Raw genomic sequence first — 15,342 nt, forward strand, 5'->3', positions numbered from 1 at the left:
TCTTTAAAAATATATATTTTAAAAGATAAACTTTCCAAAACTGGAAACATAGACCTAAGAATAAAGTTCAAATTGCATAATAATAGGAGCCGGTTCTTGTGCCCTCTCTGTGTGCTGAGCACTTGCTCACGTCAGTCCCCTGGGGTCAGCTCGATGACCTTGCAAAGCCACCGTCATGAGCCTATTCCGGAGATGAAGACACGGACTCATAGAGGGTGCACATCTTGCTACAGTCACGGAGTAGGGGCTCCTGGGTAGCTCAGTTGGTTAAGCATCTGCCTTCGGCTCAGGTCATGATCCCGGGGTCCTGGGATCGAGTCCCACGTTGGGCTCCCTGCTCGGCGGGAAGCCTGCTTCTCCCTCTCCCACTCCCCCTGCTTGTGTTCCTGCTCTCGCTGTGTCTCTCTCTGTCAAATAAATAAAGAGAATCGTTAAAATAATAATAATAATAATAAAGTCACAGAGTAGTCAAACCTTCTCTCTCCATGGACTATGCGGCTGACAAGCATCCAGCCACCCTCTCCGGCCCTTATGACACTTTCACTTTTCCCAGTGTGGCTTTGCTCACACTGCCCTATCTGCTCCGGCTCCCTGGGCCCCCATCTCTACTGAGGCCCTGCTCAGAGGGCCCTCCCATGACTGCAGGAGCTGCCCACCCCCACCGCACCTTGGGCTCTGGAGGCCTCTCCCACCACCCCCTCATCTTATTCCTGTGGGGTTGAGAGCTCTGCGTTTTTTTTTTTTAAGATTCTATTTATTTATTTGAGAGAGAGAGAGAGAAACAGCATGAGAGGGGAGAGGGTCAGAGGGAGAAGCAGGCTACCCGCTGAGCAGGGAGCCCGATGCGGGACTCGATCCCAGGACTCCAGGATCATGACCTGAGCTGAAGGCAGACGCTTAACCGACTGAGCCACCCAGGTGCCCATCTTTTTTTCTTTTTTTTTAAAGATTTTATTTATTTGAGAGAGAGAGATTGAGAGAATGAGTGGGGGGAGGGGCAGAGGGAGAAGCAGGCTTCCCGCTGAGCAGGGAGCCCAACGTGGGACTCGATCCCAGGACCCCGGGATCATGACCTGAGCTGAAGGCAGACGCTTAATGACTGAGCCACCCAGGCGCCCCTCTGTGCCCTTATCTGATATCCTGGTGCTGGTCTGAGACTCCTTGAGGGCAAAGTCCATGATTCAGTCCTCCTGCCTGCCCCGCCCCAGCATAGTAGGTGTTCAAGATACACTGGCCGAATGGCAAGGAGCTGAACTCTGACCTCTCGGGGCTGTCAGGCCACAGGCCCAGAGTACTGGCTTAGGGTGGAAGGTGGTGGCAGGCAGCCGCCCCTGCCTTGGGTGTCCACCTCCTTCAGCCTCCACGGAGCATCTGCAGCTCCAGCAGGTCACGTCCCAACTCCTGAGCAAGGCAGATCCAGCTGCCTCGGACTGGCTCCTCTCTCCCCCCTGACCTGTGGCCGTTTCCCGACAGGCCCTGGGCCTGTGCCCATCTTGCCTCGCCGGGATGCGGCTCCCACTTCCTCCTGAGCCCTCCAGGATGCCTGCTGCTCGCCGTCCCAGTCGCTGGTTCCCAGGCTGTTCTGTGAGCTCTTAGAGTCCCCCATGACAGCCGCCACCAATGCCTAGCTATTTCCCGCCCAGCTTGTGAACCCCGGGCGGCACCAGCTACTGACTTTTGGTTTCCTGTAGCCTCAGACTGGCACAGAGTAGCATCTTCATAACTGCAAAGCTGCAGGACTGCCTGATGCGTGGATGGAGGTGCCTGGGGGGAGGCAGGCATCCGAAGCCGGGCGGTCAGCCAGCACTGGCAGGTGGGAGGCCCTCAGTGAGTGCCGGCCCTCACCCTCACCACACATGTGTGAAACGACAGGATGCCGACCAGGTGTCCGGAGAGGATATGCAAATTCACCGTTTGGACCCGCAAAGAAAGGCCGATGGGGGAAGGAAAGGTCAGAGTACAGCGGCTTTGATTGGGGAAGTCTCCCTGAGAGGTGAGTCCGAGTCCAGCTTTTGCTGAGGTGAGTCCCAGGAACAGGTGGTGAGCACTGGAAGAGGAGGGAATAACAGGGGGAAAGGTGCTGAAAGAAGGAGGCATGGGGTTGGGGGCGGTGGGGAACTCGCTCTTCTACAAGCCTCACTCCCTGAAGCCACCACCAGGGGGTGCACTGGGTCGCGTCCCTCCCGAGCTGGGTGGGGCGGGTCCTCCCGGTCCTCCTCCCCAGCCAGGCTCCCCTCCAGGCCCCCTCCAGGCCCCCTCCAGGCCCTCACAAGGGTCAGTCAGCGTCCTTAACACAGTGGCGGGTCCCAGGCACTCAGGGCGCACCTGGCACAAAGTGGGGGGTTCCTTACTGGGACTTTTACAGCTGCTATTTGTGTATAAAACATAAATGTATAGTGTATATTTGTGTAAATATAAAGTAAGTCCCTGTGTAACTACCACTCAAAAAAGAAAATCCCTGGGGGCGCCTGGGTGGTGCAGTCGGTTAAGCTTCAGACTCTTGATTTTGGCTCAGGTCAGGATTTCAGGGTCCGGGGATCAAGGCATGGCGGGGCGGGGGGGGGGGGTCCTCTCTCACCAGGGAGTCTGCTTAAAATTCTCTCTGCCCCTCCCCCCTCCACGCTTGCGCGCGCTCTCTCTCAAATAAATTTTTCAAGATTTTATTTGACAGAGAGAGACAGCGAGAGAGGGAACACAAGCGGGGGGAGTGTGAGAGGGAGAAGCAGGCTTCCCGAGGAGCAGGGAGCCCGATGCGGGGCTCAATCCCAGGACCCTAGGATCATGACTCGAGCCGAAGGCAGACGCTTAACGACTGAGCCACCCGGGCGCCCCTAAATAAATAAATCTTTAAAAAAAGAAAAGAAAATCTCTGTGCTTCAGAGCCCCCCCCCCAAGTGTCCTTCCAGGTGACCCCCTCCCCAGGTAAACACAATGCTGCCCTTTATGATCATCACTTCATGGCCCTTCCCTGCGGTTCACCACCCCACCCCCCACCCCCGGTGTATGCAGCCTAAAACAATATATGTTCATTCTGCCTGTCTTTGTTGGTGGTGGTATGTGTTTATTATCCAAATGGAACCCTGCCGCTGGGTCCGGCTGTCCCCAGGAGGTCGCTGGGGCCATGGCTTGCTCCCGTTCATTCACGGCTGTGCGGCATTCCACTGTATGAATAGAAAACAGTTGGTTTCTCCATTTTACTATAAATGGATTTTGGCACTGCTGGGTCGGGCATGGGGCAGCAAATGTAACACTGGCCCAGGCCCCGGAGGGCCTGAAGGAGGAGCACCCAGTCACAGGCCTGTTTTTGTTTTTGACAAAACAAAAAAGTTGCAAGAAAAGTACAATGAACACCCATCTACCCTTCACCGGGATTCACCAATAGTAGTAACATTTTGCAACATTTGCTTTCTCTTTCTCTTTCTCTCTCACACCTCCCAAATTTCCTCTGAACCATTTGAGAGGTTATACAGGTTATGACCCTTCACCCTTAAATATTTCAACATGTATCCCCCCCCCAAAAATGAAATCTCTTACACAACCACGATACAGTTACCAAATTTAGGCCTGGCGACAGTGAAGCAATACTGTGATGCGATCGAACATGCCACCCACTTTCTTTTTGTTGTTTTTTTAAGATTTTATCTTTTTGAGAGAGAGCACAAGCAGGGGGAGGGGCAGAGAGAGAAGGAGAGAGAAAATCCAAAGCCGACTCTGTGCCGAGTGTAGAGCCCAACCTGGGGCTCCATCCCACGACCCTGAGATCATGACCTGAGCTGAAGAAATCAAGAGTCGGGACGCTTAACCCACTGGGCTACCCAGGTGCCCCTGCTATCTCCTTTCAAATGTCACCACCTGTCCCAATAAATGGAGATCAGACCTCACATGTGGTCGCCAGGTCCCTTCAGCCTTTTTTAGTCTGGAACTGTCCTCAGTTTTGCTCTGTTTGTCAAGATCTCAACATTTTTGGAGAGTACAGGCCAGTTGTTTTGTCCCTCAGCTTCCCCCCCTCCACCCAGTTAAGGAAGTCAAAGATGTCCATTATATCAAATTTGAGCAATATAGAAAAGTCAACAAAAATTGCCCCAGCTCCTATGATGCAAGCATAGCCCTGTAGACATTTCCTGTAATCACTCAAGTTAGCTGAAATTGTTGTTCTACACACGTTGTACATTAACTCATTTACTCCTAGAAGTAGGTGCTTTCCTTACAGCTGGTCCCAGAGACCTCAGCTCAAGCCTTACCGTAGATCACACAGTTGGTGGGACTGGAACCTGATCTTGCACTATCCTTATGCTACAACAGTGGCTGGGTGCAAGTGGGATCGTCTCAACCTTCTGTCGACATTCGGGGCTGGATAATTCTGTTGGGGGCTGTCCTATGCATTGTAGGATGGTAAGCGGCATCCCTGACTCCAGCCCGCCGGATGCCAGCAATGCTCCCCAAGTTGTGACCACCAAGAATGTCTCGACATTGCCAGATGTTTCCTGGGGAGCAAAATCACCTCTGGTTAGGAACCGTGTGCGTGTGTGTGTGTACTGAGCCAGGCTGCACTGGGTTCAGTCTTGCAATCTGCTTTCTCAGTTATTGACTCCACGATCACTCTTAATTTCCTTTCTTTTTTTCTCGTCGCCTGTTGAATGGCTGCCAAGTGTTGCCAATCGAATAAATCATCAGTTGACCAAAAGACACATCCACTGCTGCAGCAGTCTTCCCACCACAAACTTAGTGGCTTAAAACCACCATTTATGAGCTCATGATTCTGTGGGTCAGAAGTCCAGAGTCTCGGACGCTGAGATCCGGTGTTAGCCCAGCTCTCAGCTGGAGGCTCAGGGGTAGAGGGAGTCTCCCTCCATGCCTGTTCTCGTTGTCCTCTGGCAGGGATTGGGCTTCCTTGCTGGTTGTCAGCTCTCGGCTCCTAGAGGCCACTACATTCCTTCCACGTGGCCACCTTCCATCTTCAAGCCAACACTGGTACATTGAATCCTTCTTGAGCTTTGAATTTCTGACTTCCTTCCTCTGCAACCAGCTGGAGAAAACTCTGCTTTTCAAGAGCTCCTGTGATTAGGTCAGACCACTGGGAGAATCTCGTATCTAAAGTCAACTGTGGGGGCGCCTGGGTGGCTCAGCCGGTTGAGCGTCTGCCTTCCGCCCGGCTCGTGATCTCAGGGTCCTGGGATCGAGCTGGCGTTGGGCTCCCGGCTCAGCGGGCAGCCTACTTCTCCCTCTCCCTTTGCCCCTCCCCCCTCCTCGTGCACACACGCATGCTCTCTCAAATAAATAAAATCTTTTAAGTAAATAAATAAACAAAATAAAGTCAACTGTGCCACTGAACATGACCTATCACAGAGTAAACCCATCAGTCACAATCCCAGGTCCTATACCAGCTGTGTACACCAGAGTGGGAAACCTTGGGTACAGCTTGGAATTCTGCCTACCATGATTAGCAAAGGGTGATGGGGTGTTTCAGGGCGAGGTCTTGGAACCAAGGGGCCAGAGGCCAGGCTAGCTGAGCAGGGAACGGAGGCTCGACGCCAGCGCTGGGAAGGGTCTTGCTGCATCCCTGCCCTTGGACAAGTCCCAACACGTTATTTCTGAGACCAAGCGTGGAGCTTGGGCAGGACTGGGTCCTCTCAGCTCCCCAGCTCCCAGTCTCTTTTCAGATGACCCATTTTCATTGCCTGTACTTAGGGCAGGATGAAGAAGACGCAGGTCAGAGAAATGTTCCAGCTGGGCCAAAAGGGAAGTGAGAGACTGACTCCTGGCAGAGCCAGGTCACCTGGGGCAGCTGCATGGACCACCCAGCTCAGTGGGACTTTCATGGAGACTGATGTGGGGGAAGGAAGAGGGCGATGTAGGTCAGCAGACATGCCTGGAGGGTGGCCTTGGGCACAATGTCTGACCCCCATGGAGGTGTGGGTGTGAGGGGCTGGGCCAGAGGCCAAGGGAGCTGGGCCTGTGCCCTGGTAGACACGTGTGACACCCTGTTGGGCACAGAATTGCTCCCCAGCCCCCAGCCTGTGAGGCCCATGCAGAGGCTCAGGGTAGCCCCCCCTCCACTCCCGCCATGGGGCAACAGGGGCTCGAGGCTATGGTGAGGGAGAGTGAGCTGAAGCAGAAAAGCGTGCGTGAAGGGGACGCAAGGAGGGCAGTGGCCTGCACTCACACAGGTGGAGCTACACCTGTGGTCGCTCAGGCAGCAACATCTGAGCCCCTCAGGTGCCCCCTCAGACTGCTCAGATCAAACCTCCCAAATCTCGTCTTGTCTCTGACGTCGCCACGAGCCCTGGCAGCCTCTTAACCGCCCCACGGCCTCCTCGAATCCTCAGTGGCCCCTGCTGACCTCAGCATTGTCCTGCCATTTCTTCTCCTGTACCCTCCATTTCTATCAGCACAGAGTAAGGAGACCCCAAGACCCTGCCAAAGGACGCCTGATACTATCACTGTAGAAAGCAGAATTCTCATGTGCCAAATAATAAAACAACCTCCCATGGAGTCCCCCAACAGGATGTGTCCACAGCAAAGACCTGGAGGGCAGCCCGTAGGTGGTGCCTGAGCTGTCCCGGGGAGTTTAGTGTCAACACTGCATCCTGTGCTCAGCTGCAGCCCCTGCCCCGGAGGCCCCTGTAAGACGGGATGCTGGGAAGCCCAGCAGTGGGTGGAGTGTCTACCACAGGTGCTCAGAGGCTTCTGTGGCTCAGCTCTGCAAAGCACTACTGGGTTCTGTATACACAGCACCCTGTCGATATGCAGCATGGGCCCCCAGGCTGCAGAGCTTACGGACAGAGTTCACCCCAGCCTGCATCTGGAAAGGAGGTTCTGGAAACCCTCTCCCTCTGCGTGGCCGCCGGCTTGACCTTGACCTTGACCTTGCAAATTCAAGATTTGAGCGTGGAGAGGGCGTTAAGATTCCAAAGGCCCAGCTTCTTCTTCAGCCTGAGTGACTCCAGGCAAGGCACTCACCATCCCTGGGCCTTGGGCTCTTCTCATTTGAGATTTGAAGGCAGAGATCCCGAGCAGCCCTGACACCCTGTCACCTCCAAGCTGGGCCTACCCCTGCCGCGGGACACCTTCAGAGGCCCCTAGAACGCAGCAACTGTCACCAGGACCCTAGCCCCATGGCCACATGCACTGCCGTACCCCTTCGGGAGAGAGGCTTCACAGGGTGCAGAGGATGCCCTTGCAGCCGGCGCTGGAGACCCCAGACTGCAGAGGAACAGACCTCCCCCTTTCTTTACCTTGGTTTGACAAAACTCGTCTGTTGGCCAAATCTACTCCTTCTGACTGCAAGAAAAGCTGGGTCTACAGACTTTCTCGGTAGGAAGAATGAACCACTCCTCATCCCAGGCACAAACCCATGTGTTTTTGTTTTTTTCTGGCCTGACTCTTCTACCATATTTGGACAAAAGTCTGTTTTTCTTTTCCCTCTCCCTTTTTTTGTTTTTAGGGGCCTTGTACATCGACCCTTTTGTAGACCCGGCCATTATGGGACTGAGCAGATCACCTCGAGGGAAAGCAGGTAGGTCTTTTCTGCTGAGAGCAGTCTCCGTGCAGACCTAGAGAACAAGGGCCGGTTGGGCAGGTGTGTGTTTCTGAATTTGAAAGAAGGAAACCCTGGGAGTGGGGGACGGGCCTCATTTCCACGAGAAAGGAAAATATTTGAACGCTTCCTTAGTCTTTTGTCACGGCCCTGGGCAAAGACAGACAGAAAGTGAAATAGAGAAACCAAAAGTGAAATGCTTCACTCATGATTTACAAAACTCCCACCGAACAGAATCAGAATCTCAGCCGGCTCCAACAACAAAAAGAGAATTAGGACATTTTCACAGTCTGGGAATTACTAGCTCAGGAAGCTGCCCAAGACCCGAGTGCCAACTCCATGAAATGGGGGAAACTAATTTCTGTCCTCTTGAGCCTCACTGAGGGGGAGAGATGCCTTCTTTCAGTTCTTTGCGCTCCTTGGAGAAAGTCAAGCCGCCATATAAAACAAACAGGGGCTGGAGTTTCATGTATAAATAACCCAGGAACATGTTGTTGTTCTCAGTTTTATCGGGCTAGCTATTCCCAGCACAGAGGACTCTGGGGAGATGTGAAGACCACGACGGGTCAATGCGAACTCTGCCGAGAGGGGGCTTCCTGAAGCCTCGTTCAGGCCGTTGAACAACCACCTCTTTCAGGAGCCTCAGCCGCAAGCCCTTCCCTGGAACAGCCCAAAAACTACATCTCCGGGGTGGACCCCTCAAAGCGCCATGGAGGAGGCAAGTCCTTTGGCTTCTAAGGCTGGCCCAGGAAGTCTGGACTGGGCCCACCCAAGGCTTCTGATCACCAGCCAGCATGCAGCCTCTGGCGACAGCCCTGCCCAGGAGTTCTGGCCTTTTGAGGAGTCCACCAAGAAAAGAGTCTTTCGGCTTCTGGTTTACTGGTATTGATGAAAAGAATGCTAACGAAATCCCAAATAAAAGCAGTAAGCCAGAGGCTTAAGAGTGCAGACAGGGCTCTCCAATGGTCAGGGAGGCAAAGGGGGGAGGGGAAGGCGATGGATTGAACATTGTCTTTCTTCAGAAGGCACTGAGGCCTGATCCTACAAGGGGCGGGCAAGCAAAACCTCCCCTTTTGCCCTCTCTGGCTCCCACTTGACCGAGCTCCCCTAAGAACTCGGCTCATTCTCAGGTTTGAGTTCCTGCCTCCACCCCACATCTCCCAGAAGCCAGAAAGTTGGACATGGTGCATTTTAGATCTACCTAGGAGTCTCCCCCCAACCCCAGCACTGCACCCCCCACACCCCCACCCCCTCCTCCTGCACTTTGGTGTCCTGACACTGGTTACCTAACAATCACAGTCCCCCAAAGCTCTGACATCACCCACTGAAGATTCTCACCAACCTGGACAGCCAAGGGGGCCGATGTGTGGCCAGGAATGATGGCGGGGGAATGAGTGTAATGGAACAGCCAGGAACTGGTAAGGGGGGGCCCACAGGTCAGAGTAAAAGAGGGTGACTTGTGGTGACCCTGAGAAGAAAGCAGAAGTATTTGGGTATTTTAATTTCCCCTAAATTCCCACAAGATTTCATTGTTGCCCCACATTTCCCCTCCCCCGGACATAGGGAATTTCCGATTTCACTTCCTCAAAACTCAAGCGTCCAGGCCTTCCTGTGTACCCCTACCCTCTCCCACCCACGGATGCAGCCTCCTCAGAGAGGCCATCTCTTCTCCCCACATGTCCTATGTCCTTTGTGTCCCCCTTCCCATCCCCAGCCCCACCGGCCTGCGGGGAGCTCAGGCCTCTTGCTGCCGGTCAGATTTTCCCCAGGGACCTCTCCCTCGCTCCCCATTCTTCTTTCCCCAGTTACCAGCCGACCTCGGATGTTCCACTCCCTCAGCCTCCTCCACTCTCTCTCTCCCTCTCCCAAAGCAGATGAAGAAGAGGGGTAGGAAGTAGTGTCAGGAAAGCAGGGGCGAGGAGGCGGCAAGGAAGGGTAGCTCGGACGCGAGGCGCGAGCCCCCACCCCGCACCCCGCCCCGGGGGTCCGCCGATACTTCCGGGGAATTCCGAGCCAGCGGGGGAGGGAGCACCGTTCGTGGGGGAACTGCGGGTGGGGCGCGCGGCCGGGGCGCCGGGTGTCTAACTCGGCGTCTCGCGGATGTTGCAAGGCACGTAGGCTCCGGGACCTCTTCGCGCCCGACCCTCGCTTTCCGCCTCCCCAACCGCAACACTTGCGCGAGCGGCCCCACCAAGGGCGGGCAGAAAACAGGTGCGGTTGCCTCGGCACCCGGGCTGGGGGCGGGGAGTACGGCGAGCGGCGCTCGCGATACTTGGAATCGGCCAATGGGAGGCAGGGGAGGGGAGGACGTGGCGCGGAGTTCGCGGGTGGGGCTCCTTCCTCCCCTGCCCTTCTCCCGGCGGCCCGGCGCGGTTAGCGGCGGCGGCGGCGGCGGCGGCGCGCGCGCGCGCGCCCGAACGCGGGGCCCGGCCCTATAAAGGCCGCACGAGGAGGCGCGCGCTCCACTCCGCGGAGGGCGCTCCGCGGGCCGTGCCGTGCGCCTGCGTATTGCGGGCCGCTCCCCGCCGCCCCTCCGCCGGCCGGCCGGGCCCCGCCTCGGCTCCGCGCCCTCGCCCCGCTCTCAGCCGCCGCTCTGCCCCGCAGCAGCCAGCCCCGTCCCCGGCAGCATGTTCAGCTGGGTCAGCAAAGATGCCCGCCGCAAGAAGGAGCCGGAGCTCTTCCAGACGGTGGCCGAGGGGCTGCGGCAGCTGTACGCGCAGAAGCTGCTGCCCCTGGAGGAGCACTACCGCTTCCACGAGTTCCACTCGCCCGCGCTGGAGGACGCTGACTTCGACAACAAGCCCATGGTGCTCCTTGTGGGCCAGTACAGCACGGGCAAGACCACCTTCATCCGGCACCTGATCGAGCAGGACTTCCCGGGCATGCGCATCGGGCCCGAGCCCACCACCGACTCTTTCATCGCGGTCATGCACGGCCCCACCGAGGGCGTGGTGCCGGGCAACGCGCTCGTCGTCGACCCGCGGCGCCCCTTCCGCAAGCTCAACGCCTTCGGCAACGCCTTCCTCAACAGGTACCCGCCCCTTGCCCGGGGGAGGGGGGCGGAGGGGGACCCCCGGGGCCGCACTCGGGTCCCGAGCGTACCGCGGCCGCGGCCCGGCCCCGCCTCCCCTCATCGTCCTTTGTCTCCGAGGCCCTAGCGAGCCCCTCGGCGACCGCTCCCTGGGACAAGGGCCCCTGCCGCTTCGGCCCACCCGGAGGTCTGGGGGGAGGGTATCGCCGCCCCCTCCCCCGCCCCTGTCACCCCCAGAATTTTCCGGGTTATCAGTTTAACTCCCAAACCTTCCAGCAGATCCCAGCCCCACTTCCCTCAGAACCGGGGTCAGCGTTGGGAAGGTGAGAGATTCCTGTCTCCACCTCCTCCCAGTGTAGTCCCAGACTGGATGCACCGAATTCATTCAAACCAACCCCTTTCCCCCTCCCTTCCTTCAAGTGGCTGCTGCCTAAGTGTCGTGGAAAAATATGTGAAACTTTCCGTCATTCCCTTTGCTGCTGTGCTGCCCCCGGGACCGCTGGTTTTGTGTGGGAGGGACGAGGAGGATCTGCTGTGGCCTGCTGAGTTTGGGGGCAGTCCGCGAGGTAGCAGGCAGATGGAGTGTGAACACTTCTCCTGGGGGGGGGGGCAGCTCGAAAGGGTCTGTGCTCCTTTAGGGGTTTCAGGAAGCAGCCTCAGTCTGTAGCACTGGGAGGCCTGGAATGAGGTCTGGGCCCTGACTCCCTCACTAAGAGGTTCCTTAACTTTCTTAGGCCTTAGTTTCCCCAGTTAGATGGGTGAAATCGGCCTCCTCATGATCCGGGTCACCCTCCAAGACTGGGACCCTCATGATGCTGGGAATGGAAGACATTGGTCTTTCTATGGAGTCAAGTTCACGCTACTCTAAAGGAGCTCGAAGGCGCTTGTCAGTGGTTCTAAAATCCCTGTCCCCACCCCTGCCCCCAGGGACATGTGAAGACCAAAGGACTTCACAGATCTGCCTTTCCTACCAGCCCCCATTCAAGGAGTGACTCCACATGCCTTTCAAAGTCTGTGTCAGGGACGACCTAGGAAAGAATCCTTGACTCTTGCCTTCCAAGTCTCCGCCCTGTATGATCACATTCCTTTCCCGACACTGTCCAGCCACACGGGGTGAACCAGCTTGCTTCTGATCCAGGCCAGTGGCCAGCCTACCTCTGTGCACAGAGCTGACTTTTAACAGAGAGTACAGGCAGACTCCTGTTAATGTTTTTTTGCCCCTTTTGGGCATTTAAGCCCGGCCTCCTGTTTTATGGTTGATGGCATTGGTGTGTCACGGCAGGAGCTGAATAAAGCCCTTCGTGTGAGAGGCATGACCCTCTTCGCCTTGAGCCCTCCTCCAGAGAATACCTGTGTCTCGGAATTAACGTGCCCGTGCATGGGCGATTGGCCCAGACTCTTAGCTGGTGGGCACCAGAGGATCTTGTGCGCAGTTTGGCTGCTGTGCTGGGAATTCCGAGCATTATTAGGTCTTGCCTTTCACACAGAACTTTGGGAAGCTAGAAGGAGGGATAAGTACACCTTCTTGTCCTTGGGCCTCCGCTTCTTATTGTGAGAGCAGACTGCTTTTGAAAGGAGAAACGGGGCACTCAACCTGTTTCTGAATTTGGAGACCTAAAGTTTCAGAGTTGGAGGGGATCGTAGACGTCATGTAGGTGGTTCAGGAAGCCCCAGCTTGGAGGGCTCTGCTGATTTGTTGAGCTCACCAGGGCAGCTTAATGGAGCGCTCACTGGCTGACCGGCCTTGATGCCTCCGGTTACCACCTGCTGTTGGTTCTGCCCGGAAAAAAAGCGCAGGTCAGGGATGCTGGGTCCAAGACAGACACTCTGATGATGTTGGTGCCACAGGATTCAAGACCCACACTTTTATTTATTATTTATTTATTTTTTAAAAGTAGGCTCCACGCCCAACATGGGACTTGAACCATGACCCTGAGATCAAGAGTCGCACGCCCTACTGACCGAGCCGGCCAGGCGGCCCTTATTTCCCTCTTGCCACTTCATCTCCAGAGCGTTCTCGAGATCGCTAACAGCCCTGCCAAAAGGGGTCTTATCAGCCGAGGGGCAGGGAGGGCACAGGCTTTGCCCTGGGGCAGGGCCCCGAGCTGTGTCAGCCTGTGGAGTGCATGGAGTGCCGCCGGCTCTAGCCGTACAAAGGGGGCTCTTCTCTGGCTGACACAGCCTCTCCGGGCAGCTTAAAGAGACCCATTGAGCCATGAACTTGACTTTCTGCCCTTTTTACTCTAAGTGGCTGCCCTAAGACTAAAATCCAGTGGAGCCGACCGAGACAGACTACAGTCACGTTGTCCTAAGAGCATCCTGGGAAGACTCACTGTGTGGCTGCCACCAGCCGCTTGCGGGGCGAGAGGCAGTCAGTGTGTCCTTGGTGGTGGAAATGAGGCGGCTGCATCTGTACTGCTTGCCCCCTTTCTTGTCTGCCCCGCCAAGCTCCCAGGACTCTGCGGGGCATCGCATTTCTGGGTCTTACCGATGTTACCTTACTCGCAGGTCTCCTTTACAGGGCGGTTTTATGTATTGTTATTTTTCAGAGCCAGTTCTACTTCAGGTTCTTTTGATTCGGTCTTCCCTCTGTGACCCTTCCCTAGCAGGAGCCCCAGGTCTGGTGCGCCACGATCAGGGCGTGCGTGTGCTGCCGCTGGCAACAGTGAGGACCGGGTCCGAGGTCTGCGGGTCAGTCGGTTTTGCTCCGTTGTGCTTGCAGGCAACACCCCTCACCCTGGCCGGGTGCCGCGGGCCTGGCCACTGGTCACTTGCGGGGGAGTTGGGGGGTGGGTAGGGCCAAAAGCAGAACCTTACCAGCTCAGATTCCTCCCCACGATTGGAAAGGCGGCTTTAAGCCTGCATCCTACAGACAAAGGGGCAGTATTTTCTTTGCTCACAGTGTCTTTTTCAGGGAAGTTTTTTTAAAGGAGCCTTTTCTGTGTCCAGTAAAGAATTTCTGCTATCGGTTGGGACAGCCCCTTGCTGTTCTGGGCTGTTTTCCGCTCAGTGGGAACTCAGGCACACATGGCTAAGCCCTCACTCAGGAGTTGCCAGCGCCTCTGTGGCTTCATTTGTTCTTCCTCGGCCTGCTCCGGCTTTCGGAGAATGGTGTCTGTACTCCCGGCGCCGCCAACCAGCCCACGTGTCCCCCAGCTTGTACTGGCTGCCCCCTGCTGTCCCTTCATCCAAGCAGCTGGGTGGGAGGGGTGGGCTTGTCCCAGCAGCAGCAGGAAAGCCTCTCCCCACCTTCAGTGTGTGGAAATTTAGCTAGCTAAAGTCCCAGTGTCACCTTTCTGTTTCCCTTCTGGAGTTGAACGGTGTCCTAGGCTCGTGCAGTTTTCACTAGCACATCAGCAACTTGAAAGTTGAACTCTTGAACTCTGGGGGAAAAGCTAATGTGAGGGAAATGCTGATGCAAGCCAGTTTGAGCCGCTGGTTGGATTCCCAGTTAAGACAGTACGGAGTTCAGGGGCGCCTGGGTGTCTCAGTCAGTTAAGCGTCTGCCTTTGGCTCAGGTCATGATCCCAGGGTCCTGGGATCAGGCCCTGCATCGGGCTCCCAGCTCAGCAGGGAGTCTGCTTCTCCCTCTCCCTCTGATCCTCCCCCCGTTCGTGCTCTCTCTCTCTAATAAATAAAATAACATTAAAAAAAAAAAAAAGACAATACAGAGTTCAGGGGCCACCCCTGGAAACACTAGAAAACCTCCTGTAAATGCCTTGCTTCGGGAAAGGAAGGCAGAGGTGGAAAGGAGAGTACACAGAAAGCCCCCTGTCACTTCTTGAGCCTCGAGAGCTGAGTCTTGACGTCTCCCCTCCGGCTTTTGCTCCCGTGCAGGTTCATGTGTGCCCAGCTGCCCAACCCGGTCCTGGACAGCATAAGCATCATCGACACTCCTGGGATCCTGTCTGGAGAGAAACAGCGCATCAGCAGAGGTAAACAGGCTCTGACACAGCCCAGGGCGCCTTCCCTATGCGGTCTGTGACGCGGACCACATGCTGCCCCTCAGGTCCCTCTCAGCCCAAGCGAGAACCCGTCTTAACATCAGCCCGTGTCTGCCCAGCGCGCTGAACCCCGAAGGGGCAGAAGTTGCTCTCTCCCTTGGCTCCCTGTGCCGAGGTTACTAAGCTGTCGGGGGGAGAGCACAGCCTATTTTGCGTGGCTCTCGTGCTTTCCAACGCCCGGGGCATGCTGGGACAGAGGGCAAGCTGGCGAGATGGCACCTGGGGCTGGCTGTGAGGTCACGGGAAGTCACTCCGTGTCTGAGCTCTGGATACCTCGGCCAGCATTGCTGTTCCCCTGGGGCGCCCTCACCTTACTTGGTGTGTAAAAGCTTTGCCTCCTGACGCCGTCGGAATTCCTGGCAAGCCCAGCAGGTCTGTGAGGGAACACTGGACCCGAACAAGCCAGCCGGAAGGAGGAGCTGCAGGAATTTGTTAAATGTTTAGGGGCTCCTGGAAAAGTGTTTCAGTTTGCTTCGGGGCTGGTAATCAGCAGCCTTCCCGGGGCCTGGAAGGTTTTCGTGCCGAGTGTTGGTACTCCAGGCCCCTGGTTGTGTCAACTGCTGTCTGGACTCTGAAGATCTGGTTCAGGATGAGCCTGAACTGGGTTATATTTCTGCTGCTGTTCCATTTTGTGGAGGGGCGGGGAGCTTTGGGGCCTGAATGCTTCCTGGCAGGAGCATGAGGGCAGGCCAGGAGGGGAGCCTGCAGCTGCAGATGTGAAAATGAAATAGGATAGCACTCAGACAGGGGTTGAGAAGGGGCCGGATTTG

At 56.2% G+C, this 15,342-nt stretch overlaps 1 protein-coding gene and 2 long non-coding RNA genes across 4 annotated transcripts in view; 2 read left to right on the forward strand and 1 right to left on the reverse strand.

The window, feature by feature from the left end:
- Positions 1–9,673, reverse strand: LOC112829244 (uncharacterized). Its single transcript, XR_012375474.1, has 3 exons — positions 8,880–9,673; positions 1,676–3,161; positions 1–407 (listed from the first exon to the last, which is right to left on the reverse strand). It is a non-coding gene; the product is annotated as an uncharacterized lncRNA (long non-coding RNA).
- On the forward strand, positions 1,879–8,464 carry LOC141370951 (uncharacterized). The gene is made up of 3 exons (XR_012375473.1): positions 1,879–1,993; positions 7,445–7,516; positions 8,042–8,464. It is a non-coding gene; the product is annotated as an uncharacterized lncRNA (long non-coding RNA).
- The window catches only part of EHD1 (EH domain containing 1), a 22,284-nt gene continuing 15,863 nt past the window's right edge, over positions 8,922–15,342 (forward strand). Inside the window, exons 1-5 of one of the 2 annotated variants that reach the window (XM_073883510.1) lie at positions 8,922–8,955; positions 9,343–9,424; positions 9,648–9,748; positions 10,142–10,568; positions 14,406–14,503. In XM_073883510.1, coding sequence (XP_073739611.1) covers positions 8,928–8,955; positions 9,343–9,424; positions 9,648–9,748; positions 10,142–10,568; positions 14,406–14,503 — 736 coding nt within the window. In that variant the 5' untranslated portion in view covers positions 8,922–8,927. The remainder of the gene's footprint in view (positions 8,956–9,342; positions 9,425–9,647; positions 9,749–10,141; positions 10,569–14,405; positions 14,504–15,342) is intronic. The other variant, XM_025878685.2, reaches the window with a different exon arrangement.

Source organism: Callorhinus ursinus, unplaced genomic scaffold (assembly GCF_003265705.2).
Source record: "Callorhinus ursinus isolate GAN/ISIS: 27379988/994484 unplaced genomic scaffold, GSC_fseal_2.0 scaffold51, whole genome shotgun sequence".
Lineage (NCBI taxonomy): Eukaryota > Metazoa > Chordata > Mammalia > Carnivora > Otariidae > Callorhinus > Callorhinus ursinus.